The sequence below is a fragment of the Hippocampus guttulatus genome, chromosome 5 (genome assembly GCF_054856545.1).
Source record: "Hippocampus guttulatus isolate MCC_2025c chromosome 5, RoL_Hgut_1.0, whole genome shotgun sequence".
Classification (NCBI taxonomy): domain Eukaryota; kingdom Metazoa; phylum Chordata; class Actinopteri; order Syngnathiformes; family Syngnathidae; genus Hippocampus; species Hippocampus guttulatus.
This window is the reverse complement of record NC_141265.1, coordinates 7,015,875-7,043,818: the sequence shown is the minus strand read 5'-3', so window position 1 is coordinate 7,043,818 and position 27,944 is coordinate 7,015,875. Positions and strand designations below refer to the sequence as shown.

Here is a 27,944-nt window from a genome sequence, read left to right as displayed (position 1 = left end):
ATCCACGGCTTAATTGCACCGCCGTGCAGCTAATGGAAGAGCATTTCGCCATCTTGCCTGCCACTAGATGCTGCTGAAAAGGAAACATTAGGTGAAGAAATAAGAAATAGTTCTGACCGATGAAGTAAATTTGGATATTTTCCTGATAATTACTCAATTAGTACTTTATGTTTCACTGCACAGTGGGTGGAAATCACTGGAATAAATGGCATCAAAAATGCATGGATATTATTATTCTTATTATTGTTATTATTATTACAAAAACGGCTGCATACGAACTTATATCATGTGGGATTAGAAAAATCGTCCTTTTTAATGGTCTTATCTTACATTTGGTCATAGGCATAACATTTTCCAATAACAATTAAAAAACAAAACGCACACGATTCCTCTCTGAAATGAAGTCATTTCAAAGCACACTCAACAGGATGACAAATTGGGCTAACCTGAGTGACAAGATGAACAATAAATACAATCTGACATGATGTCCTTCTTTTTCCGTCTCCGCAAGTGTTCTAAGATTGCTCATGAGAAGTGTCCGAATTCTTAATGAAGCACCTCAGGTCCCTTCCATCACTGTTGCTAAAAGTGTGCAGGCACGCCAAAGCACTGCGGTGGCGCCATTAGCATTCAGCAAGGCGACTAACCTCTCCAGCTGAAAGTCATTTTGTGTAGGACAATGAGAAAATGGCTGTATTTTGTATTGTATAATGTGCATGCTCGTTTTATCACTTCAAGTCACTCTAGACTCCCCTCAACTTCCACTGAGGGGGAGATAACACGTTCGCTTTGTGTATTTTTATTCATTCATTCATAGCATCTCTAAAATAGATATCAAAAAGCACGGATTGCCCCCGCGCGCGCCATTGTGGTGCGCGGCTTTCACGTTTGCCCCGATTAACAGCGCAGGCAGACGTTCCGTTATTATGATTGAATAACATGGCAGAATTCAAACAGACAAATGGTGGCAGTCTAAAATGTGGCGGCTGTTTTGTTGAGGTGAGACGTGCGTGAGACCTTTGTGAGGCAGGGGAGGATCAGTCTGCTGGAGGACATAAAAATGTTATTCCACTACAAAAGCTTTGCTCATTTTAGTAAGCCGGCACTCAGACGATATATCATTATTTCATATGCCGGCAAGGAAGGAAGGTGTTTTTCTCCACAGGAAGGCCTTGGAAGCCAACATGTTTACTCTGTACACCGAAGCGCCAGGTTATCTGATTAAACCAAGGTCTTTTCGATCCCCCCCCCCCCCCCCTGCCCGTCCCCTTTTCCCCGCAAATTTCAAACCTCGTAGCACTGCAGCGGAACGTGATGATAGAGTACTTAGCAGCTTGAATGCATTGGCATTGCTCTCGTCGTTTTACATCCAGGCCCTCTCATTACTCCGTAACCATCTTCAGAATCCTGTTATGGAGGAGTTAAGAGACTTTTAGCCTCCTCTCACTCCGACTGCACCCATTCTCACTGGCTCGGAATCTCATTTGGAGGGGAATATTACGGCTCAGGCTATCGCCGCAGCACACATGAACACGTTCGCGCTGCGCGGCGCAATCGCACGGGATGTAGTGCGGAAATAGGAATCGGGTGACATGGTGAGAGGCGGAAGGGAAGGCTGAATAAAGCTGAATTACGGCGACATTCGAAGAGAGGAGCCGGTAGAGTGGAGGAAAGGATGAACTGTGGGATGAGTTATAATATCAGCTTGCAGCCTGACGCAATTTGAGGAATTTGGTGAACGACAGTTTTCTCTATCCTATAATCTGCATTTGATGTATTGAATTTTTTTCCCCATCTGAACAGTAGTTACTAGGAAGATTATAGACCCTTGGCACCGCATGCGGCTTAAATAAGAAGCTTAAAACCACAACAATTAAACTAATGCGGGGACCAAGACAATGCTGAGCCATTTAGCTATTAGCGGCGGCTTAGAGGGGTAATGGCACAGCACAGATGGCAAAAGGATTGGTTGCTGAAGGTTCAGCCCAGCTCTGCCGGTCTGGTCGTTGAAGAAGAAGCCACAAGTTCAATGAAGCTCCAGCCCCCACCCTGCCACACACACACACGCACACACACACACACACACACCTTCCAAAAAAGGTAGAGAGGGGCCACTACACTTTCTGGCCACTAGAAGGGGGTGTGTGTCTTTATAAATAAATAAAGATCCTGCCCCAGTTTGAACTCCTCACTTAATACATGAATGTGAAGTGAGACAAAAGGGTCTGTTTTGCAGAGCTGGAATTCATTCTTATGCCAGGGATACACTGCACAATGTATATACTGTTTATATACGTCCGCGCATTCATTGAACCTGTCTGTCTTACTGCACATTTAGCTCACTGATTTAACCTTTTGTCTTTTTTCTTTTTTTTTTATCCACAGCAAAGTATATTGGCTGCTACGTCGATTCAACACAAAAGAGGGCCTTAAAAGGAGTTTCGTTTTTTGATTACAAAAAAATGACTGTATTCCGTTGCCAAGACAACTGCGCCGAAAGGTATGAAAATCCTCCCCAAAAATAAAGGAAAAAAACCCCCACTCATCCAAGTACTCCTTGTCAGGCCAAGATATGAATTCAAATGGATTGTCCAGATGAGCTGATGTAAATTCAGAGAGGCTGATTAAAAGGCTCTCCCTCATTAGAGGTGCTGGATATATGCTTGTAAACACCACCCACTGAAAAACACGGCCACGTGTCTGAGGACACTACTGTACTTCTGAGCAGCTTCTACCTCCTTTACTGTGCTGTGTAGCAAGTCATCATATCATAAAAAAAACATTACTTGCAATCTAATGAGCTTCAGAGCTGTATTATTAGCCAAGTTGAACACTGCGGATTATTATTAACGAGGTTACTTTATGTACTGTAGAGTCATGATGCCTCTCAGATTAGAGTCGTGCATTTCTCCAGCGGGAAAAGGCCGTACAGCGGTACCGAATGAAAAGGGCCTCGTGAGTGAGCGTATATATCGTTAAGCACCTGCTTTCAAACCTTCACTCTCGTACTTGTGTTTGTGTGCCTGGTGGCGGAAAGTCTTTTTGTTTATGAGAGGCCTGAGAGCCAGTGTGCACAATGCTCGGCGAAGAAATGTTTTTTCTGACTTTTGCTGTCGATGAAATCGACTCGCCGGGCCTGAACCTCACCCTCCATCACCTTTGTGATAATTTAGTCGGCCGACTGCGGGCTAGAACTGAACACATCTCTCTGAACTGGGAAAATACCTGCAGCCAGGTTTCGTGAGAACATTAAATGTTGCCCTGTTGGCCGTGTTTCTTTTATTTATTTTTTAACATATATACAGCACTTGTGTCACTCTCTACAGTCAAGTCGAGTATTCACCTCCATTCAGGAGTCGATGCTACATTTGGCTTTGACAATCTGCATAAAGGTCCACTATTAGAAGAGCTGTGCCTTTTCCTTCCAGTCATTCCAATCAGTTTAATCAGTGCTCATTGTTTCCCTTTGAGCTCTGCTCTCTCTCCTCCATTTCTCCGCTCACTTCCTGCCTTCTCTTCTCCTCCGCCGTCTTTCTCTCGCCTCTCTTCCTCCCCCGAGGAATAGCGGGGACGGCTCTATCGAATGCACTGAATTACACCCATCGCTGATTCGCCGAGTGCAGAATAGGTGCAGCGAGCCGCTCGTTTTCAGATGCTTTTCTCCTCACGCTGGCTTTCTGCAGCCGGCCGGCCCACCCGCTATTTCTAGAGCGCGGTTTTAATAAAAGGAGACAAACAAATGAGAAGCGGCGGCATATAATGGCGTACAGAGGTTCGGGTTTGATTGGCAGGGCTGGAGGGTGTGGGGCTATCCTGTGTGAAGGGTTTCTAATTGCATCCGAAAGGCCTCTTGGGACTCAAGTCGACAGAGGGAAGGGCCACAGGAGCAAAGCTTTTTAAAGACTACCGCAATCATTTATAATTGGCCTTGGCTCCAAACCTCTTAGCATGTATAACGGCGTTCATCTTCAGTCGGCAAAAGAGAGAGAGAGATGTTCCAAAATAAAGTCTGGACGTGTTCTTATGTGTACTTCAACACCCTCTGTGGATGATCATTTATTTGCTTTTATTGACTACAGTTGCTCTCAATATGAGTCGACATTAACCAGGGAAGGATTAAGATGTAATGAATGCTCAGGTCATTAACGCTCTCCTCTTCGACTTTACTAATGACGGTAGATCGTTCTTCCTTGTCTGCGTGCAGAGGTTACATGTTCGCAGGTTTGGAGTTTGGAGCAGAGTGCTACTGCGGTCACAAGATTCAGACGGCCAACGCTTCGGAGAGTGAATGCAACATGGAGTGCAAAGGCGAAAAGAGCAACATGTGCGGAGGAGCCAACCGGCTATCCATCTACAGGCTGGAGCTGAGCCAGGACTCGACACGGCGCCGTGAGAAAATCCCCTTCATTGCAGCCACGTGCGGCTCGATATACTCGCGGGGCTCTCCACTATCAAGGGAGGAATGGCATTTTGGAGATGAGAACGATTATCTTAACCGCTTTCTTCATTATTACCTATAGCACTATGCATCTGTCTCGCCTCCTCTACCCGAGCAACAGAGGGAAGCAATAAAAATCTCTCCCTAAGAAATCAGATCCACGTTCATTTCAACAGTTTTACCCGGCCGAGGATGAGCTAACAATAACTCGCCGTGACCGCAGAGATGTAATGTGGCTCCTGAAATGTAACACAATGGCCCGTTTTAAGGGGAAATATTTGTTTTAGTGGATGTTAATGCCACATTTGGGAGCCGGCTGCCCTGTCGTGTTTACTTCTTCCCTGGGAGAGATGTGCAACCTGCCTCCCCCAGCATGCCGTGGTCTGCATCCTAAACACTCGCCGCCTGCTGTTTTACAACCGAGGTGATGGCAGTAAAGGCTGATTATCGGAAATAGGGACGGAACCTTGTTTCTTCTTTCAGAGTGTGGGCTGTGTGTGGAGAAGTTGCTTTGTTGGAGATTCCTTCAAATTCCAGCGGCAGGAAGCGCTTCATGCAGTTGAATGTAATATTAGAAGAGCAAATGTAACACACTGCAGGGTGGCATCTTGCTGCAAGGACATTTCAAACACCTCAATCGTGATTATTGCAACCATCCTTTCGCATATAAAGCTCTTTGTTTATTATTTTCGTTTCTGCTTTTTTTTCTCGTTGCTTAGTCAGCGCGACACGTCGTCACCTCCGACCCTTCTCTGTCATGTGAGCCACGGTGAAAACAAAAATCAAGAGGAAATAATATTGTTGCGCTAGCCGCTTGACAAAGCCATGAAACGAACAGGATTTTTTTTTTTATTCTCACAGTCAAAATGGATAAATTGAACATACAGCATACCGCGTCGTTTGACTTCTTTCATTTTGTTTTCGAGGCAGCGCGGTAGAAGGCGTCCTCATCCATGAACAGTATTTGCATTATTGGTCTATTATTCATCCCCGAAGATTGTGTTTGTGTGACATTTTTTGCATGCCGCACGTATGCTCAAGGCAACAGTGCACGAAAAATCCATTTCAATAGGATTTAAAATGTATATAAGGACAAAGATGGGTGACAAAGAGAAATATACTATGGGGGGGGGGGGGGGAAGCAGAAACATGGCCATGGCATTAAAAATGTAGCTTCGGCGAGATAAAAAGGTTAAAGATTAATAAAACATTAGATTGAGTCACATGACCAGAGCTAAAAAATACTATTTTCAAACCTTATCGGAGACAATATAGTTTATGCTGTAATCGTGCCTGCATAGCAGTGTTCAAAAAATAATATCAACGCTTCTTACTTGAATATTATTGTTGAAAAATCTGTTTATGTGAACAGACTGCATGTCAGCAAAACATTTTCATTTTCACCCTTCGGGTTTTTTCACTGTTAAGAGGTACGACGGGACAATTTTTCAGTTGTTGAAAGTGAGTGAAGGAACAAATGTGATTACATTTAGAGAGAAAAGAGAAGCAGCTCTGCTCTGCTGTTTTTCGGTCCAACCATTAGATCAGAATGAGGTTGTGGGGTTAAAGGGCATCAACACGCTGCGAAAATGGAAGCAGTAATGGAGAGAAGCAGGGCAGGGCCTCAATAGAATGGAGGCGAGATCCCAGCGGGTGCTCTTCATCGGGGGTCAGTGAATGGAGGTCGCAAGTGGAGGCTGCGCTCGGGAACCATAAAACTGAAGGAAATATTGTTTTGTTTTGTTTTTTCCCGTCGGTAAGCTGCTCTTTTTGACTTTTCAGACGGCAGCGCCATTTTCAAGGGGTGTTTCCACAGACCAGACAATGTCACCTTAGCTCTCCCTTTCAGAGTCAGCATCCAAAACATGTCTGTCGACAAATGTGTCGACACTTGCACGGAGAAGGTGAGGCGGTTCCCGCGTCGTGCATGACAGCCCGCCCGCCGTCTTTAACGGCCGCCGTATTTCAGGAGAAATCGCTTGCCGTCCTGGCCGGGGATCGATGCCACTGCGGCTTCCCGACCTCCCTCTTCTCCCTTCATGAGCCCGAGGACGAGAGCATGTGTCTCCACCGCTGCCCCGGCGAGGAGTTTGAGAGCTGCGGGAATGACGAGTACTTTGTGGTGTACCAGACGCAGGTTCAAGGTAAAGTATCTTGTAAAGTTGCCTTGATCTGCCAAGGCGTGAAGCGCGCCGGTACATGCGGAAAGTGCGACAGTCGCTTGCTGTGTTTTCACTAAATAACAGACAAGCAAGGGCGCAGCGGTGCATTAAGGGGGAACAAGTCAAACTGCTGAGTGCACCACTCTGTTTAATGCATGCACCTTCACGTTCCAGAAACGGGCTGGCGGATATTAAAAAAAAAATAAATTCTGTCGGTGCGTTACGTAAAAACTACATAATATAATTCCCAAAACTTTGCAAAGAGACTGCATTGGCTGAGGCAGTGCACATTTTTTGGATGGAGGTAGGATACTTCATTTTTCACAGAATAACGCATGAATGCTCACGAGAAACATAGGCGATGGGTGTACAAATTGGCGTTGGTCCTAATTAGGATTGTTCTGCCTTGGTGGAGGTCTGTGCTCTTATGTGTGTCGAATTTGTTCTGTTTTCATATCTAAATGTGCAAGAGATTCATTTCGTGTTATTCCAACATCGCAGTTGGCCTCAAGTGTCAGCCCGTATGCGCCTTTGTGGGCGATGTTTCCTTAGGGCAAAAGACAGCAGTGGCTTGGCTCGGCAAAAATAAGCAGCCTGGAAGAAAAAAAGAAAAAGAAAAAACACGCACACGCCTTGCAATCAAGCGGCAGTGTGAGAACAACTTGAAGAGAATGCTTTGTGAACTCGAGACTCGATCTTGTCTTTGAATTTGGGAATTTTCCACAGACTTTAATGAAAGAAGAAGCTCTCAAGTCGCCCACCATAACAACCCAAAACATTTGTGCGTTGACCTTTTCTCTGGAGGACTTCACTTCCTCTTTCGCTAATCACTTGAAAAGTCTCTCACACCATTCCAACATTGTGTCATTTTCGAAAATCTTTCTTCAGCCGATGAGCAAGATGGAAAATAACCATTTATCCATCAGTCGATTTTCTACTGCGCTTCTCAAATCAGGTCGGGGCTGTGACGTAACCCATCTCAGCTGATTTAGGTTTCTGTACTGTACAGTCATTAACAACCATTCCCACCTATGGGCAATTTAAAGGCTTCAATTAAGCAAACATGCATGTTTTTTGGAATGTGTGAGGTAGTCTGCATAAAACATGCAAACTCCATTCAGGGTGGCCTGAGCAGAGATTGTGGCCCCTGCTGTGCTATATCTACCGGAGGCTTTATTGTGTGCTTGTTAAATATTTCTGGTGTCGAGCTGAAACCTCCTATGTCACAATTTGTTACATTTCATAATTTTTCCTCAAATCTATACTATTGCTCAGTCTAGGTGGGGGTGTTAATTTTGCAAAGATTGACCAATCTTAAGTGTTGAAAATGTCTTGCATGCACCATTAATGCAGTTTTGGGCATCTCGTGCACAGTGATGATTTTGGAGTTATGAGGATTACACCCGCCGCCAGTGAATGTTACTTGTGCGTTGCCTTCCAAAAATACAAATACCCCTCTCACATTCCAAAAACATGCATGCCAGGTGAATGGAACACTCTAAATTGTTCCGAGGTGTGAGTGTGAGCGCGGATGGTTGTTCGTCTCTGTGTGCCCGGCGATTGGCTGGCTACCGGTTCAGGGTGTACCCCCGCCTACGACCCCAAGACATCTGGGATAGATTCCGGCACGCCCCACGACCCTTGTGAGGATAAGCAGATCAGAAAAAGGATGAATGGTTGGATTTATTTAACAATACAGTTCACAGCTGCTATTTGCGGCGGATACGGACGGGGCTGACTGAACAGGGAAAATCCATGTATTGTTGACGGACATTATAAATGCAATGAAAACAACCCCAAACATTTTGGCGGGGGAAATGGAGATATACCTTGGGGGGGCTCCTGGGAAAGAAATAATTGGAAAAATATTGGAAAAGATTCATAAATAGCTGAATCCATGGGTGCCGAACTACAAGTATTCAGGGGTCTACTGTCTATTTACTGCACTGCAACATGCTGGGAGGTATTTTTATTTTAAACTAGGAAAGACCACATTGGCTAAAAAATGGCAACCAGATGACTATGATTAACATTCTTAGCTTTGGAAAGGCAGATGTTTTCATAAAACTCTTGTCAGAGATATCAGATTTTTTGGGGGTGTACTTAACGTTGTGGCACTGTGACATACTATAATATGAGTCTGTCACCATGTCATCTGTCACAAGAAAATATTTCTATCATAGCTTGTCTTATCTTGCATCCAGACAACCGTTGCATGGACAGACACTTCCTTCCTACTCGTGTCAATCATCTGGTCGCCCTAGCCAGTTTCCCCGGATCTGGCAACACCTGGTGTCGCCACCTCATCGAGCTGGCCACCGGTTTCTATAGCGGCAGCTATTATTTTGATGCTTCACTCTACAATAAAGGTATGAGAGGACTTGCTTTTATCGGTCAATATACACCACATTTTCACTCGTCTCGGTGCCTTTAAGTAAGCAATCCATTTGTTATGTGCTCTCATCTTTTCACAGGTTTTAAAGGTGAGCGAGACCACTGGCGGAGCGGAAGGACCATCTGCATAAAGACGCATGAGAGTGGTAAAAAGGACATTGAGGCCTTTGACGCCAGTATCCTCATAATCCGGAACCCGTATAAGGCTCTCATGGCGGAATTTAACCGCTTATATGGCGGGCACATTGGATTCGCCTCCCAAGCCAACTGGAAAGGGAAAGGTGAGTCTCAGAAGATGGAGCTAATGTATTTCACATGTTATGAGCTGCCATGTTGTTGAAATATTCAAGAAAGTAGGAATACTTTGAGGTGGACGGGCACGAAGTAAAGTGGGTTGGGACAGGCAAATGACAACCCCAAATAGAACAACGTACAATTGCATGAGAAGAAAGACCCAAAGAAAATTCCCCAACTGATGAACTGGAATCCTCAGTTCCGAAAGGATTGTGGGTAATATCCTTATGCAAAGGGGGTTTATAGGTTGCATTCAGGCACCTTTCCTAAACAGTTGTAGGATTCCAATGACTCTGTCCTCTTCTCACTTCCAGTTAATCTCGCTCGGATAGAATAGGAAATTTCCAAGTTAATTAATAGTTTACGATTAATCACATAAAGCATCAGTCACATAAAGCTTCAAAAATGTAAAAGGCACATTCACACACACACACAAACAAATTGAGACAAGTGGCGCAGAAACAATGCTTCCAATGCGTTTTACCAGTCTTCACTGTCAGATATTTGAGATTCCTCAATGCTTTTTTTTCCTGTCATTCGTCCTTCAGATATGAGCTCAAGTGAAGCGACTCTCACTACACTGAACAGACATGACAAAGACTACCTCTTCCCATTCTGCTTGTTTGCCACGCATCAGGGTTCACGTGATAGCATTCACACGTGACCGAATGAACCACATATCAGCCACCGTTACATTTGAATCAAACGTGACAAATGTCAACCTCACTAAGGAAGATGAAGCATTCCATTTCTCTCAACTATTCAGCTAATCATGATCAACCGAGCCGTTTGCGTTGTACTTATTCCGGGTCACAGAAAGCTGGTGCCAATCCTGACTTCGGATGAAAGCACCTAGTCACCAGTAGATCGCAGGGCACACACCGTAGAGCGCAGGTCCCAAACTCAAGGCCCGGGGGCCAGATATGGCCCGCCACCTCATTTTATGTGGCCCGCGAAAGAAAATCATGTGCGTCAACTTGCATGAGCCTCGCGAAAATCTGTACCGAAATGTCAAATTGTCACGTGTCTTAAATAATAATATTTATGATGAAATCACTGATATTAGATTTTTATTTTAACTCTTCACATGCAGGGGAGGGGAAACAGAAGCTTGCCTCTCCTGCTTTCTCTGAGCACATCCCTGCCTCGTCCACACATGTCCGCGGAGATCAGAATATGTCTGCCTTACCTTGATCAAATCTACCTGCGCCACCACTTTGACCCGCTTGCGGGATGGGCTTAAGTTTAGTCTCCATTTAGTCACCAAATTGTCAGGGGCACTTGGGGGAGTGGGAAAACACAATGCCTTCGGTCTACCAGACCACCAAGCATGGCGCTGCGCGGTCTGCCAAATTCTCCAAAACACTAAAGGGTGTTGGTACCTGCAATAAAATCTAAATGTGCCAATTTTGCACTATGTGACATCATAATGTGATTTCTTGATACATTTTGGGGGGAAAAGATGCAAATGGGAAATGTATGTAAATTAGAACCAGGAAATTGAATGTGCGCAAAAAGACCGAAGAAAAAATTTTCTTAAATCTTCCTGCCTTCAGCAAGACACACTTGCTTCTTGTCAAGCGAGCACTGTTTGGTTGATAGCCAAATGGCTTGTATTTACCGGAATGTGAGTGACAAAATTGTACTCAGACTTCAGATCATGTTCTATCATATCTGATTAGAAGCTATGATTTCCACAATATCTCTAAAAATGAAATCATTAAGAATATAGTCATTTAAGTGAAGCCTTTAGGAAACTTGGCTCAATTTATTAAGGGACGGATACTTGCTCGATCCAGTGAGCAGCAATAGCAAACCGCATTTCCCTGAGAATTATATTCACTGGCTTGAGGTCACTGTACTTTATGGGCTATGGGTGTTCTGTCTGTTTTTTATTGGCTTTTATGATTTGCCATTGTGTTGTGCACTTGCCAGCCACCGTGCACATACATTTACTTGCTGCTGGCAAGAAGAGCAGAGTAAGGAGGAATTAACGAGTGGGAGCATTTAGCGAGAGAGAAACTGAATCCTCGGGTTTCCTGTGCATGCCAGTGCATGTGTGCGTGTGTCCGTCGCAGTGTACTGAGATTAAGATGAGGCAAAACATGTTGCGCAATGCCACCACGAAGACAAAAAGAACATCCTCTTGCTTTTGAATATTTCTTGAGTTACTTTGATTGCATTGCACAGTTGCACTTGTTTGAATAAATATTCACTGATGTGGAACAATCAGGAAGGAGAGGAAATGACCACCGATCTGAGGGTTGACATGGTTGTGACCTTTCTTGACCCGATGCGGCAATGTTTTTCAATATCAAGGGAAATTATCAGGCTGCAGTGACGGCGTCTGTTTTCGGAAACGAGAAATGAAACAAGGCCTTAGTCACGCTGCTTGATGGCATGATGAGTCATGTCAACCGTGTACAACCAGCTCGTTCCTCGGGCGCCCGTGCCAAACTTAATTAGAGAGTACGCGTGCATCCGTTTATACTTGGGCACACGTTCATGATAATTAGACGTGTTTGTAAGCTGCTGGGAGGTGTTATGTTGTTGTTTTCCCTGATGCAAAGGGCATTCATCTCAAAGTGCACTGACAGACTAGGGATTGCCATTTTCTTCGAAATAGCATTTGAAAAGACGCTGCGGCTAAAATGTCAATTACAAGTAATGTAAAGGACTCCACACATTGGTTGTCACTTGTTACATCACAGCATAGTCGATCAATGCCACAGATATCCATGCAACTTTGCCTCCAATGGATGATGAGCAGCAGCATGTACTGTATATATTATTTACTATTCATCACACGATAGCGGGCCTCATAATTTTGGGCAGGTTTGGAATCATATGAAGAACAAACATAGGACCTCAATAGTATTAAAAATTTGAGTGAGTTAATTATTTTTGGGAGAAAAAAAAAAGAAGAGTTCTTGCACTTAATATTGGTTTGCTGCTCAGCGGTTTTGTGGCATCTTTGAATGGTCATTTTTATCCAAGACACCCCCTTGTGCTGGGGGAGAAAAAAATTACAATAAGTGATGAGTTTGATGGGGGGTTTTCAGACCCTTTGTTTGTGGGCTAGAATAGTGGATATTATATACATGCATTGAAAAATGTATCATGAAAAATGAAATCTATTAAGGGAACATATTTTGTCTATATTGAAAGTGGCATACATCTGGTTCAGAACTGATCATTCATTCATTCATCCACTGGCATGGAGCACCCATCCCCAGCTATGTAGTGGTTGTTTTTGTTTTTGTTTTTTGTCATATTGTTGGAGTGGTCTTGCCAAACCCATAAATTACTGTTGGGTGTAATTAACTGATTACATGTTAAAGTGCAATTACAGACTGCTCTGAGCTCTCCAGGTCTCGCTTACTTTGTGTCATAAAATAATTACTAAATTTCTTGTCTTCATTCTGTTATTGGCCTAATTGAGTGGAAATTGGAATATCTTTCTCCGTGTAAACGTAATGAGTATTTTCTTTGCATTAATGAGTTAGCGGTGGAACTTTTTTAATTGAATCATGTCTCGTTTCAGTTTTGCGAAGACTAAATGGGCTTCGGTAAGAACTGTCTTTTTCTTCGTATCATCCAAGCGAAGATGTTTAAGTGCTGGGTAATGCCATGAGGGCAGATTATGTGGCCCTTGCTGGCCTTTATACGTTTCATACATATTCCCCTTCCCCCCAGTATATCCATTGAGGTATGTCTTTGTAACTATGGCAACTGGTTTTGTCTGGTCCACGTATCTTCTCTGTGGAGAAATCGATTTTCCAGAGGCTGGTGAGTTGCCGACCCGGCAGTTATATCTCTTTGTGAAGACATCAGCACATTCGGTCTGCCATTTCCAATGAACGCTCCCCTCTTTGTGTTGGTGGGGGAAATGATGTGATGACATCAGTAAGCGAAAGACCTTTTGACAGCTGCCACCTCGCATACGGGGGGTAAGCTGCGAGTTTGAGAGTTAGCCTGACAGCGCGTTCGGGGAGCCGCATCGACTGTATCATTTGACGCACTCACCTCTGCATATGATGCTTCTGACACGGATGCCTTCCATTGGGATCCTTCAAATCCACTTGGGGTAAAGTGGAATTAAATTTAAAGAACTGTCACTGCCCTCTGCTTTTACACATTCATATGGCATTTGCGGCCTCCGTTTATGAAATTAATTGGTTCTGGTAGAGACACGTTTTCCATGTAAATGCCCTACTCCGTTCCAAGCCCCCCCCAAAATTCAGACATAAATGTTTTATAAAGCATTAAAAATGCATCAAAATATGTGCCAAATACATGTTACAATTAGATTACTGCACAATGTAAAAAACCAAAAATAGGAAAGAATAAAAATGACGGCCATTTAACATTTAACTGCGTTCTCATCATTTTTTTTTTTGCCCTCTTTACTTTATGCTCTCAATAGTAGCCAATGGCAGAGCAGCTATAAGAACGTTGCGTTCAGGAAACTCAGAGCTGCGAGCAGCAGTCCACACTGCATTTTTACCTTACGTATCTTGAAATTTCTTTCGTAACAAGAGGCAATATTGTTACCGTTGAGGCGTTTCGTAACTTGACAATTTCGTCTGAAGGAACGTTCCTAAGTCGAGGTACCACTGTAATACAAGCAATCCACAACTGAGCAAAACAAGATGTGTGTTTAATTTGGTTGTGTGTGAATTTTTTTTTTGTCAAGAAAAAGGGTACTCGTTTTGACAAAATGACACCTCCTCTGCATTTTTGGTCATATGGCGAGATAGATGCTACGATAAGGTCTGCTGTGATCTAACCGCTGCCAGTCCTGATGTTTTTGAGACATCAACACAAGACTCCCAAAGCCTTGCTAAATACCCAAAATGCACGGAAGAACATCAGATGTCAACCTGTGTTTCTCAAACTTTTACCAGACAAAGAAACACGAAACAAATCTTCAGAAAGACAAACCAAACCGATTCAGTTTTACACTTGCCGTTGTTAACTCACTTATTGCACGCCTCATTTACCTTGTCAATGGCTGGAAGACTGCTGTAATGCGGAGAGAAGTTTCTTAAAATTCCTGATTTGATAGAATTGCAATTTTGCAAGGCATTTTCTCTGCGCATGGGCTGTCTTATATTATAATTAGGTGATGGGAAATATTTGTTACGGAAAAGACAACCAGTTGATGAGTGAACCACACCCGACAAATGATGCAATTTCAATTTCTGTCAACAGACACAAATGTATGTCGAATCACTCAACTTCTCCTATTTACACAATATGACCTTCAGTAAATTCGACTTGATACGTTTATGCTCGTTATATTTTCCTCATGAATTTATTGTCGTCATTCTGTTACTTTTTCTGTACCATTTCAAATCATTTCAATTAAAGACTTTTTTTAAGTTATTGCACACCCATAAAATGTGACATGGCCAGACAGCTTGAGGGTTCCCAGGCAGTACCAGTGGCCCGTAGCCCCATACCACACCACAAAGACCGTCTTAAAAAGGATTTCTCAGTGCCATTAGCAGAACAACCTTGTCTGAAGTTACTAGACTTGGCTGTTTCTTAACCTCACGCATCAGTGTCTAGCCATCATGAGTGTCGAGCATGACTTCTCATCCGTGTTGATTGCCCCTTGGTTTAATTTGGTTGTGCAATATATTTTTACAGGTCGGTTTTGGGGGGGGGGGGGGTTTATTGGCTTGATGTACTTTTTCTAAATCCGTCACCAAAGTCATAAAGAAAACGTGATTGGATTTAGTCTGGACGTTGACTTTAAGAGATCACACAAGAGTCTTAAAATTGGTCCGGTGCAATTTTTGCTGGAGATGAGATTTTCCATCCCTTAATGAGAGAACTAAATAAGAATGCAGCATTTTGTTTGCATTCAATTTTCATCCATAATTTTAGTCTGAGTTGTGATTTCCCTAATGCACCCCAAGTGCGCTGCTTTCCTGCTTCAGTGTAATTATTTTCCCCACCTCAAAACAATGAATAACACACAGTGAAAGTATTTGGAGAGCACTTTATTGGCTCTTCATTCTTGTGGGTAGCCTTGGCTTTTCATGTCTCAAACTCCTCCGTATGCTTGCTTTTCTTGCAGAGTGGCCCGAGTTTGTGAAGAGCCATGCCCCTTGGTGGGGGTCCCACATCATGGACTGGCTCCATTATGGGAAGAACGTCCATGTGGTCCACTATGAGGCCCTGAAGAGAGACTTGTTCTCGCACCTCAAGGGAATGGTTGAGTTTTTGGGCCTGAAGGTTTCCGAGGAGCGTCTGCTCTGCATGGAAGGCCAGAAGGATGGCAACTTCAAGAGATCGGGCCTTCGCAAACTCAAATATGACCCCTACACTCCCGAAATGCGAGCCAACATCAGTGAACTGATAAGAAAAGTCGACGCTGCCTTAAAGAAAAAGAACATGTCTGGTGTTCCAGATGAATACATGCCAAGATAATACATGTGATCCCCTCTTCTTTTTTTTTTCCGTTTGAACGAGAAGTCTTTTATTTTTCTCCAAAAAACAGACATGTTTCCCCATCTCATCCTGTGTGTAACCAGACATTAACAACGGAAGGAATTTACTTTTAAAGAGCACTTGTTGTCCTCTTCCGTGCACATGCTCTGTTGGCATGTGCACACGCCTTAACACAAAGAGGCGACGCGAGAGAGCTGTGAGCGCACGTGGCGTGTTTCATCCAAAACGATTTAATACTCTTTGGTATGTTGATCTTATTTTGTGAAAACAAGGTGAAAGATTTCCTGCTGCTCCTTTAGTTAGGAAACATTTTAGATGAAGTTGTGATGAAAAAAAAAAAGCTCCTTTTCTGAGGGATAAATGCAATATGCAGGCTCTACCTACCTGACAATGATACTGTGTGATTCAAAATGTATTATTTTTTTTTTTTGTAAGCTAGTGAACTTACTATTTGCAAGAAGAATTATGTTGTTGATGATAAAGTTCTCAGTTCCTTGCTTTGAAGAAGGCACTGTGCTAAAAGAGTGATGAGGATGCATCCTGACAGCATTTATTTATCTCTGGTGTGCAGGGCGCACGTGTCTGCTTGTGAATATGTTCTCTTGACACTGGATTCAATGCCGAAACCCAAAAAGCACTTGACAGTGCCACACTCGCCCCAAAGATATCGGACGATACACACACACACACACACACACACACACACACACACACACACTGTATGCTTTAGGTCAGATTAGTTCAGTTCTTTTGGGCTCCTTTTAGGACAGTTAATGGCACTCGAAACCTTTTTGTAATTGCCTTTGTGTGATAAGGGCAATGAAATAGATGAACTCAAGGATGAAAAAAAAATAAAAATAAAAACTCTCCACAGACTGCAAAAATTCTGCTCTTGACATTGGTATGTTTCATAAGTGCTATGCCTCGTGCTTTGAACAAAACAAGCATGTACAGTACATTATATGAGTATAAAGCGAAAAAAAAATGCGAAGAGGCAGAATACAATAACTGACTTCCATTTTCAGGATGCTACTGTATATCTCTATTTTTGTAATGTGTGCCGACACATCCAAATATTTGTACTACAGGCAAACAAATTATAGAAACGGTTTCTATTTTTAACATACTTTCAACTTGATTGGCTCTTGCTGTCATTGACGAGCAGGCACTTGAACAAAGATGGTTTGAATGTATCGCCAATGGAACGAATGTACTGTGATGAAGCCCAATAAATAAGTCAACTGGATAATCCGTTCGTGTTCTCCGGTTTGTCAAACGGCACCGATAGGATGAGCTCATTGTCATGTTTTTCTTTTACTTTCGCGTCACCACACATCGAGTTGAAAAACAAGCCGCGCCGTTTCTGATTTCCGACGCCGTGTTTAACACAACATGCGATTAAAAGAAGAGTTCGTGCCGTTTCTTTTCTTGTCTCGTCTTGATTATCGGCACGTGACGTACCCGTTGGATAGTTCAGTTCGTTTTATTCATACGTGGAACAGACTTTTTGTTTTTATCCGCAGTCAACAATAACGATCCAGGGGGTTTCAAGTTCTAATAGATTGTGTAAATCAGGCAGCGTTTAGATGGAGGACTTTCTGGCAAGATGCGTCAGAAAATAAGGAGACAAAGACGAATGCACCTTTTGGACTGTTTTTAAACCAAAGCCCATTTCAGCTGTGTGAAAGACAAAAGATCAAGATAGATATGTTTTGTTACGGGCAAAAACACCTCCACAAAATAGGCTGCAGGAAATTAATCTGCAATGCTCAAAAGGGCCGGCGCGTTGAAACGCGGTTAGCGCAGAGTGTCTCCCAGTCAAAAGTGGAGCGTGAATTGTTGTCTGTGTGCATGTGCCCCGCATGTGGTTGTAAATGAAAGTAGTCCACTGTGTACCTGCCTCTCCCCCGCAAGGTCGTGCGGGATAGACAGATAGCTCACCCGTAACCTTGAACAGGCTAAGCGATAGAAAATGAGTAGATGTCAGAGGCGTAATGATGAATCACTATTTTGGTGTCAAAGTTAGAGGTTCCAAATTCTTTGACTTGAATTTATTCGTTTTTGTTCAAGTGACATGAGGCCATTTTTTTAAGACCACAATTTAAACAGATATGCGTTTGGTCGAGAGTAAGAGTAATATTACGCGGGTTTTCCCCCCTTAATTTAAATACGTTTCGCCTTCTTGTGAACAAAAGTATTGACAGAAGTACTACGAACCACATTTTCATTCGCCAGTGTTTATTAACAACCCTCTCAGCTTGTCAAAGCAACATTTTTCTCTCCCCCTCTTGTCTGTTCACTGCAGAGGGCATGTCTGAGTTCTAGGTAATTCAAATGTGAGTCATTTGCATTTAAATGAGACTCACTCTGCTTTAGATGTCATGGACAGAAAAGGTCTACAGTACGTGGACAAATGGGTCAAGTAAGAACTGGATTGTGTTCACTTCTTGTTTGCATCAACAAGGAAACAAAGGAGCAACTGCAATAGAAAGAGTAGACAGCTTTTTCCAAGCCATTGAACTTGGTTATACAGTAAATGTATTGAGATTGATTAACTGCGATGAAAACATACACAATGGCAATCGTACCGGTTTAAGATCCGCTGTGGGAATCGAAAAAGCCCATCATGCTACTGTTCCATCACACCCATTTCCCCACTATCGATATGAATGGTTTTATTTTTGGAGTTGACAGACGTGTTCTGCTGCTGCATACATATGGATGCCCCGTGGGTCGTTCTCAGATGTCAGCGCCATAAAGCATGACCTACCAAACTGTAATGTCAGCACTTATCCGCAAATGTTCACAGCTGACTTTGGAAACTGTGACATTCACCAGCTGCTCACATCCGAACGCTGGGCCTGAAGCAGCAAGGTTAAAATGATAGCGATAGGTGAGAGCGATGTGTGTGTGTGTGTGGGGGGGGGGGGGGGGGGGGGGGGTTCAGATGACCTTCGCCCAGGAAGTCAAACCAAGGAATAGAAAGTGGGGAAGAAATAAAAATCGACATATGGTTGAGGTGGGAAGAGAGTGTAAGCACAAGAACACATGGTCTGCTGTAGGATGATGGCTGATGTGTGGAGCACAGTGAACTTCTTTTACTTTGGAACTTATTGGACATTGTTGCTTACACACTGAGAAATCCTTCCAAATAAACATCTCTCCTGGCTTCTTTGGACACACAATCAGTCCATCACCATTCAAATGTGAACTGCTTGGCGGCCGTTTTTGATCCAACAAACAAACAATTAAACAGGCTAACGGTTTTGTTTTTTGTTATTTTATTGGTTATCATTGGCTTCATTGATATCATTGTGTGTTGTTGACCACACTAACCGAGACCAACACATCAAGACGACCGAGTATTGAGACTAAGACAAGACCAATACATTTGGAAGTCGAGACCGAGATTAGACTAAGACTGTATATGCCCACCCCCCCAAAAAAATAATAACCAAAATTAAAAAGAATAAAACGGCCTGTATCTTTTTTTTTTTTGTTATGTCGGCAAAATGTCGTTTTTTTCGGCTAAAAACGCCTTACTATACATGGTCGTTTTTTTCTGCCTTTTTTTTCAGCTAAAAACGCCGTACTATACATGGTCGTTTTTAGCCGAAAAAAACGACCATGTATAGTAAGGCGTTTTTAGCCGAAAAAAACGACCATGTATAGTAAGGCGTTTTTTGCCGAAAAAAACGACCATGTATAGTAAGGCGTTTTTAGTCGAAAAAAAAGGCCGAAAAAAACGACCATGTATAGTAAGGCGTTTTTAGCCGAAAAAAACGACCATGTATAGTACGGCGTTTTTAGCTGAAAAAAAGGCAGAAAAAAACGACCATGTATAGTAAGGCGTTTTTAGCCGGAAAAAAACGACCATGTATAGTAAGGCGTTTTTAGCCGAAAAAAAGAACAAGTACAGTAAGGCGTTTTTAGCCGAAAAAAACGACCATGTATAGTGAGGCGTTTTTAGCCGAAAAAAACGACCATGTATAGTAAGGCGTTTTTAGCCGAAAAAAACGACCATGTATAGTAAGGCTAAATAGTAGTACAGTCTAAACTGCGCCGGTGCAGTTCACGTGTCAATCACGTGACGTAATGAAGCAGCACATGCACCGACACGTGGTTTGCTTTGTGAGCCCGGCGCATGCGTCAACGCATCGGTGTCGCTGGACCCATCACTATTCTGTGGGTTACTGCTTCATTTCAAACGGCACATGTGGTCTGCTTGTTAGGATACTGAAATTGTTTTTTGTAGCCTCGATATTGGCTCAGTGATGTAACCATGTAGGGTGGCTCCTCTCTATTTTGACATCAAAAGGAGCGGGTTTGTCACTCTTTTGATAGAATGATTTCTGCTGTGGGAAGTAAGTGACTGCAAAACCCATTTTCAAGGTCAACGGTGCACATTCATCTCATTTTTGTGCGCGGAGGATCTGTTCTTTTTATCATAAAGCATGCTGCACCCTTTTGAAAACAAATAATCCACCACCATTAATCAAGATTTCAATTCTTTTTTTTAATAGTTTGACCACATTATGAGCTGCGATTACATCACTGTAATCGACAGTGTTTAGATCTGAAATAATAATGACATCCGTTTCATGTCATCTGTGTTTTTTAATTTAACACCACGCGTAACTAATGACTATTTATTCTATCTTGCTCAATTCTATTGATGGCATGATATTTTGTAAATATTACTTAAAGAAAAAAAGAGAGAAAGCAGTCCGCCAATGAGGTAAAAGCCTTATTTAACTCTTTATTTACAAAAATGAAAAGTGAATGTAAAAAAAAAAAAACACACACACACACACACACTGGCATGCAAGAACAGCATTGTACAACTCTCATTCATTAAAATGACAAAACGCACTGGTCCATTCAACCAGCTGGTTGCTGACTGGGGAGAACAGTCGGACGTATTGTATATGAATTGTAGCATGATTGATGAACGTTATCTTTCCAAGATATCTATTCATCATCTAATAATCTCCTTGTCCAAAATCAATTATAGCGTGCGGGGCAGTGGACTGAATGAAGATGTTCATTTCCTATTGTCATTAGGCAAGGCCATCATGTGAGAGCTAACTGCACCAGGTCTCAAAAAAGACATCTATTCAGTCATTCATCACAAGGATGTGCACTACGGTAAATAAACACTGCCACACAAACACAATTACAGATCTATTTTGGGGCAGGTGAAGGACCAGTAGAATTATTATTATTTTTTTTTTTTATCAGCACAGAAATGACAAAACAATTCTTGCATCTCTTCCCTTCTCCAAAGACTTTCCCATTAGCCCGAGATGATCACAAATTGCACAAACTTTGAGTTTATCTTTTTGCATCGGTGGTAAACTTGCACCCTGTGGTTCACAAATGAAAAATATCAATCAGCAAACATTCACATGTATAAACTGATTCAACACAACTAGTCCGCTATAGAAGAAAAGCAGAAAGTCTTCTGTGCTTTCTTTTAAAATGACCCCCAATTTGGTCTTTTTCACAAGAAAGGAGAAACGTTTTAGATATAGTATTGGTTCAATGTTTTCAATCAGAAACTATATTACAGTCATTTCCAGCCCATCTATTTACATCTTGTTCTTCTCAGTCCTGCACTTTTTATCCCGACCTCTTTTTTTTTTTTAAGTGATTAACACGACACGCACATCAACACATTATTCCCTGCTGTTGTTTTTGACACTGCCTCGCACAGAACATGAACATGACATATTTTCTTTCTTTTATTATTATTATTTTTTTAGGAATGATGATTTTATTTTTATTATGTTTTTTTTATTGGCTCGTGCAACGATGCAGAGTATGCGCTCAGACACTCATGAATGCCATCGCTGCCACTGTGAATTGTTTGGATGTGAAAAATGCAAGTAATTTGCATTTTCATGATTTATTCGTCACACGCCTGAAGTGTGTGTGAGTGTGTGTGTGGGCGGGGGGGGGGGGGCTTTGCTGAGGTCATCCCTCAATGAAATCGCACGTCAAGTTAACGTCAGGGTTGCTGATTGCATGTTGTAGTGCACACGAACGCACAACTGAGGCTCAAACTACTTGCAGTGTTTTCCCGATAGAGTGTTGCTGTGCGAGACAACTGTCATCACAGCTTTGTGTGTGTTGGAGGACTTTTAAATGTGTGTGGACACCCTGCCGTCCATAGAGCTGGACCTGGACAGATACCGGCTGGTGGTGCGACCATCATCCCCCATGGCATTCTCCATCTTTGACAGCAAGGAGGTCTTACACCTTTGCTGGAAGTCGTTACCCATAAAGACATAGAGCACCGGGTTGAGGAAACTGTTGGCCGCCGCCAGGCAGGTTCCGACCTGCGTTCCGACAGTTAAGATGTAATGGTTGTGGTGTTGCTGATTGACTTCAAGCAGAATGAACACGTGGTAGGGCAGCCAGCAGATGAAGAAAGTAGCGATGAGCGCCGTCATGACTTTAAAAGGTTTGGACGATTTAGTCATCCTGTTGGTCCGAAGTTTCAGGATGATGACCGAGTAGCAAACGCTGATGACCATGAAAGGCACCGCAAAGCCTCCCACAAAGCGGCTGACTCCGATGATTTCGTGACTGTGTTGGTGGAAGGTGTAGTTGTTGTAGCAAATGCTCCTGCCCATTTGATGCTTAATGTCGCGAAAAACCGCAGAGGGAAGACTGAGTCCGATGGCAAGAACCCAGGCCAGGATAACAATGACCGATGCCTTTCGTACCGTGCGGTGGTTCTGGGCCCAGACGGGAAAGATGACGGACACGCAGCGGTCGACGCTAATGACGACCAGGAGGAAGATGCTGCTGAACATGTTGAGGAACAAGACGGACGAGGTAAACTTGCACAAGAAGAGTCCGAAGATCCACCTCCCCATGGCCATGTTGGCGATGAGGAACGGAAGAAAGATGCAGAAGACAAAGTCCGAGATGGCCAGGCTCAGGTACCACGTAGTGTTGACCGTCTTCTTCATTTTGAAGCCAGAGATCCAGATGACCAACGCATTGCCGCAGGAGCCCAGCAGAAAAATGGCTGTGGTGATCACCAGCAGAGAAACACAAAGGGCATCTCCCGTGCAGGTGGATTTGTGCTGAAACACCGACTCCTCGTGTGGCATGAGGTCGTCCTCATAGTACGTGTAGTTGCCGAAATCTTCATAAGTAAAATCTTCCATTTTCTCTCGACAGAAGAGAGAAGATTACTGCGGGGAAAAAAGAAGCGGGGGAAGCACATGAGGAAATCCAATCTGACAGCTGAGTACGTTATGTTAGAGTCTCGGTACAAACCTGCCGCTACTGTTGACTTGATGCTGCCCAGAGACGAATGTCGGCAGAGCTGCGCTGGTTCCTTCATGTCATAAAGTGCTGAGCAGTCAGCTGACCGGAAGGTTTCTCAACACGGCCATCGCCAGCGCCTCAACACTTTCAGTACTGCTATTTGAGTTTTTCAACTATGCACTGAAATGTAGAAGTCTATTAAAGGAGTGGCCCGGACATTTATATATAGTTCAAGCAGTTCGTCATAATACGCCCCCTTTCTGAGAATAAAGAAATGCCATAAACTGAACTATTGTTACCAAAGGAAGAAAAAAAAAAGGTGAAGCAATCATGTCCTTTTTCTGTCTTGTGAACATGAAATGTATAAAATATTCACCCGTGCGGTTGTCAGAGTTTTGGGAGATGGCTCTGATGTTTAGGGAATTGGATGCTTCTGTGTTGTGTGCCAGAGGCCTCTTGTCAGCCACATGTGTTTGTTCAAAGCTGACAGAAGAAGACTGCACATGGGAGCGCAGTGCTCAGAAAGCCGTCAAGCATCGAGCGGCTTGAAAGCAAACGGCGCTTTTAACCACATTAACGCACGTGGACAAAACTCTTGTCCTCTTGTGTTAGTAATCCATCCATCCGATTTCTATTTCTATCCCGATGGCGTGTGTGCTGGAACCTATCGCCCGGCTGACTTGACATCCTGGATTGGTCACCAGCCAGTCAGTCGGCGTCATTGGGGCATTGGTTGGCAATGCGCCACAAATCATACTGTGCCCCCCCCCCCGCCACCGCTTTTTCATGCCACACAATTAGTATGTTCAATGGATACATCTTTTGAAGTCACCTACAGTAAGATGATGATAAAAATACAATACAAATGAGGAAAAAAGGTGTTGCCATTGCATATGTTGCAGTAGCAGCTGATCAATGAAGGAAGGTGCTAGGGCACCTCCCCACCACGCACATACAGTGGTCACATTACTTTTTTTGAAGAGTAGAAGTTCATTAGTTAAAAAATAAAAGATATCTTAAAATATATGTACTGTCGATTAGAATTTCTTTCCAAATGAGCAGGACAAATAGTAAGGAGTTCATTGCGTGTGCTGTCTGATTAATGACACATTTCCGGTGTGGGGCACACTAATTTTTATCTATTGACTGTTGTTAAAGGTTTGACATGCACAGTAGTTCTTCTTCAATCCAATGGGTAGGACCGAGGCACAATATTTTTATGACAAATTTATTCAGAAGTCTTTCGTGATGTCGCAATTTGCAATTTTAAGGTACGTTTGTTCCCAGCGGTTGCTAGCCTTCCATCATGCTGACTCAGAACAGACAAATGAAGGCATCACTATCGCTCTGAAAATAATGACAAAACATTTTTAAATATGACGAAAATGTTAATAATGGCATCACACTCCGGAGAAAACTCCACCAGCTAGTATTAAAGCTAATATGATCGGCAGAATGTGTTGACTTAATGCTGCCCAGCTACATGTGCTCCGCTGCCGAAACGGAAGCAGGTGAAATATGAAATCTGGAGATGGCACCCTTCAATCCTTCAAGGAATAGGCCAAAATACCTGTCATCAAGTCTACGGAAGTTATAACAATCCTTTGATTGCAGCGATATCCTCTAAAAGTTGTGTCACGAGATATTCAGTTGAGAGGACCATCACTTTAGCGCAGGGGTGGGCAAACTTTTTGGCTCGGGGGCCGCATTGACTTTTAAAATTTGACAGAAGGGCCAGGTCAGCACGAGCTATGGTACATTAAAAAAAAAAAAACTGCATTTGTTGACAGTCCATATCAAACATCAACAGAACAAAAGCATGAACGTACTGTATTAATATACTTTTTTAAAACGACGACAGTGGTGTTGATGACCTATTTTAGCCTGTGCATTTCTGCAGATGGGTTGTGATCAGACCAGTAGAAGTAGAGCGATACAGAGGTCCTAGGTGGTCGAAAAGATCCCGCCCCCCCCTCCCTGTGTTCTGCAACTTCAAGTCAATGCGCCACCTGGCGGTGAAATGCCTGTCATTACAAGTCCAATTGAAATGAATGCAATCATTCACATCGAACCTTAATTGTAGACCGACCTTCGGCGGGCCGGATTAAAAAGACCAACGGGCCGGATTCGGCCCACTGGCCGTAGTTTGCCCACCTCTGCTTTAGCGCATCCAACTTTATTTGTCTTCGAACATTTGTCAGTGTCAAGTTATTTCAGTGAGCACTGTGAGTTTAAATTCTTCAACGGAGGACATACCAATTATTTTATCCAGGCAGGTGTTAAGTCTGGAAATCAGCCAAAACATTTCTGAAAATATATTTTTTGTCATATATAACGAGCCTTCGTCGTTAATAGGGAAATTGCGTCTAAAGTGTCTTCTACTCTTATTGACGTCTTTGATCCTGAAGGCAACGGGGAATCCGGGGACTTGCAAATAAACTATAATGTTAAGTGGTGGAACATAATTAAGATAACGCGCTCCTTTTTCTTTCTTCTACATGCCACTCTACAAGGCCGGTTTCTGATAGCATAGACCACTAAAGATGGTGCACAGGGTTGTCATGGCAATAACTGAGAAACTATTCTCTTTATTACGAGCCACCCTCTCAATGATTCAGGGGTTGTTATTCTAAGGGAGAATTGCAGCTCTTTCTCCAAACTTTTTACTCGACTCTACCTTTGTATTTTCTCGGAATAATTCGCTTTTAGAATTCACAATATAGCACTAATTGCAGTTGGAGAGCTTATATATAAAATACTCGTATTATACCACTATTTTTCGATCCACGATCATTTTGACTTTTCTTTCTTTCTTTTACATTTATAAATGCTGGCTTCAAAAGCATTCTATTGTTCCTGTACTGCTCTGTAATTGTACAAATGTCAGTAAATCTCACAACACTGATGTTATTGTCTTTGAAGCTACATGTATACCGGTAATATATATTGTCTGCATATGCATTTCAACTCAAACTGCATCCCACTTACAATCATAACACAATGTGTTTTTACATATGTATACAGTTGATACAGTTGCAAGAAAAAAAAATCCGAACGCTTTGAAATTATCTGGATTTCTGCATCAAGTGGTCATAAAATGTGATCTGGTCTTCATCTAAGTCACAACACTAAAAAACACAGTCTGCTTTAAATACTAGGAGGATTTCATAGTTTTATTGGGCACACCATGGAAACTTTAACAGCGCAGGGGGGGAAAAGTATTTGAACCCCGGCCTAGGCTAATGATTTATCCAAGATCTAAGTGAAGTCCGGAGTCAGCCAAACTCGAGTCCATTCGATGGGACCTGTTTGGAGGTGTTGATTGCTCAGCACTATAAACACACACCATATTTTCAACATTCTCAAGAAACATTGCCCGATGTGAACCGCACAAAAGGCCTCTCAGATTTACCAACTATTGGAAATTGTTAAAGACTCACAAAAAGTATCTTTATGTTCATCAGCTCTTAGTAAAACAGATTGTCGATAAAAACCCAATGCCAACGGCAAGTATAGAAAAGGTGGCATCATGGGCGGGTGAATGCTTTGCTACCTCAGGGTCTGAATGCATTTCATCATCAACCACAAAAAAGGAAGCCCCAAGTTTTGCAAGCCATTTTGCAACTTAAGACCATCTGTTTGCTCCATGAATATGGAAGATGCTAAAAGACAGAAGTCAATGAATGAACTTAAATATAACTTCAACAGAAGAAATATACACAAAGACCATTAGTTGTTCTACTTCTTCCTTTCATAACTTTGCTGCTGTGAATTGGGAATTTCTCCATTGCGAGACTAATAAAGGTTTTCTTATCTTATCTTATCTTAAATATTAAATCCAAGAGTCACATACATTTTCCAACCTGCACTGTGACCTTGACATATCGTGTTCATTAAAAACATGTAAACATTTTCTTGTGCGGTATTAGTGTAAGGAAACCGCGTTTGGTTATTGCCGCGAATTTTGATGCAGATCAGATCGGATTTTACAATGCATTTTTGATGCACATATCCAGATCATTTCAGATGTTTCACATAGTGAACACTTTCTTGCAATTGTGTATACAATCAATCATTTTAGAAAAGTAATTATCCAATTACACCCTCTTTACACTCACTTATATTAGGTGTACATAATCATCTGTCCACTGAGTGTCTTGCGCGTAATCAACACGTCATGTTAGTAACATTGACACTGGACTGTTAAGTCTTTTTTTTCCTTATGCTTGAACCTCAACTAAGTGAATCCTCTTTCTTCATTTCTTCACCTGCCACTCTTTCTTTCTCCCACTACACTGGTTCACCACGCTTCCGTCGTGAACAAATCCTATTCACAGGCACCCCAGGGGGCAAAAGTGACCTTCGATTTGATCATAATGAGATGACTTGGTGGCGAGAACTGACAAAATTAGAATCGTGGTCTCCTAGGAAACTGATGACGCGCCTAATGGAATTGATGTTGACAAATCCTGACGGCATGAATGCTTTCTTGGCGTCCTTTTTCATAAAAGAAATTGACAGAATCACTTCTTGCCACTGTTACAGTGAGTGTAGTTGCCCTTGCAACATGCTCTTTTGGAGCTTGTTTCTCTGCTGGGATAGTGATTATTTTATTTCTGCTTGAATCACAGAGGTTCTGTGGTTCTACCGAGTCGTAATTGTTCAGACGGATTCAGCCATCCACACTGTTTGTGGCTTCTCCCGAACACGAGAATTTTCGCAGTAAGCACATCCGCTTGAAGAAGAAGCACAGATGACAAAGTTCTGCCATTTCCAAAAGGTTGTGATGAGTGAAGACGACTGCAACGCGTACTGACGGTTGGTTCCTTATCCCTCCCCTTTTTCCAGCCCTCCCCGTGATGAATAAAAGAGATGGATTAACATCAAGAGATTTTCAAGTGAAGATAACA

General features: G+C 42.7%; 2 protein-coding genes across 5 annotated transcripts in view; one reads left to right on the top strand and one right to left on the bottom strand.

Moving 5' to 3' along the window:
* Nucleotides 1-16,999, top strand: part of wscd2 (WSC domain sialate O sulfotransferase 2) — a 49,830-nt gene extending 32,831 nt beyond the window's left edge. For all 4 annotated transcript variants that reach the window (XM_086111864.1, XM_086111863.1, XM_086111860.1 and 1 more), the window contains 7 exons: nucleotides 2,386-2,500; nucleotides 4,205-4,389; nucleotides 6,221-6,342; nucleotides 6,408-6,582; nucleotides 8,805-8,969; nucleotides 9,075-9,275; nucleotides 15,377-16,999. In XM_086111864.1, coding sequence (XP_085967990.1) covers nucleotides 2,386-2,500; nucleotides 4,205-4,389; nucleotides 6,221-6,342; nucleotides 6,408-6,582; nucleotides 8,805-8,969; nucleotides 9,075-9,275; nucleotides 15,377-15,729 — 1,316 coding nt within the window. In that variant the 3' untranslated portion in view covers nucleotides 15,730-16,999. The remainder of the gene's footprint in view (nucleotides 1-2,385; nucleotides 2,501-4,204; nucleotides 4,390-6,220; nucleotides 6,343-6,407; nucleotides 6,583-8,804; nucleotides 8,970-9,074; nucleotides 9,276-15,376) is intronic.
* Nucleotides 17,000-20,484: 3,485 nt separating this feature from the next.
* cmklr1 (chemokine-like receptor 1) lies at nucleotides 20,485-23,164 on the bottom strand. The gene is made up of 2 exons (XM_086112368.1): nucleotides 23,044-23,164; nucleotides 20,485-22,958 (listed from the first exon to the last, which is right to left on the bottom strand). Exon 2 carries the CDS (start codon nucleotides 22,929-22,931, stop codon nucleotides 21,894-21,896), a length of 1,038 nt encoding a protein of 345 aa, XP_085968494.1. The 5' UTR covers nucleotides 22,932-22,958; nucleotides 23,044-23,164; the 3' UTR covers nucleotides 20,485-21,893.
* Nucleotides 23,165-27,944: the final 4,780 nt, after the last annotated feature.

Coding starts and splice junctions, on each gene's coding strand:
- cmklr1 (XM_086112368.1), bottom strand. CDS start 22,931: ATGGAAGATTTTACTTATGAAGATTTCGGCAACTACACGTACTATGAG.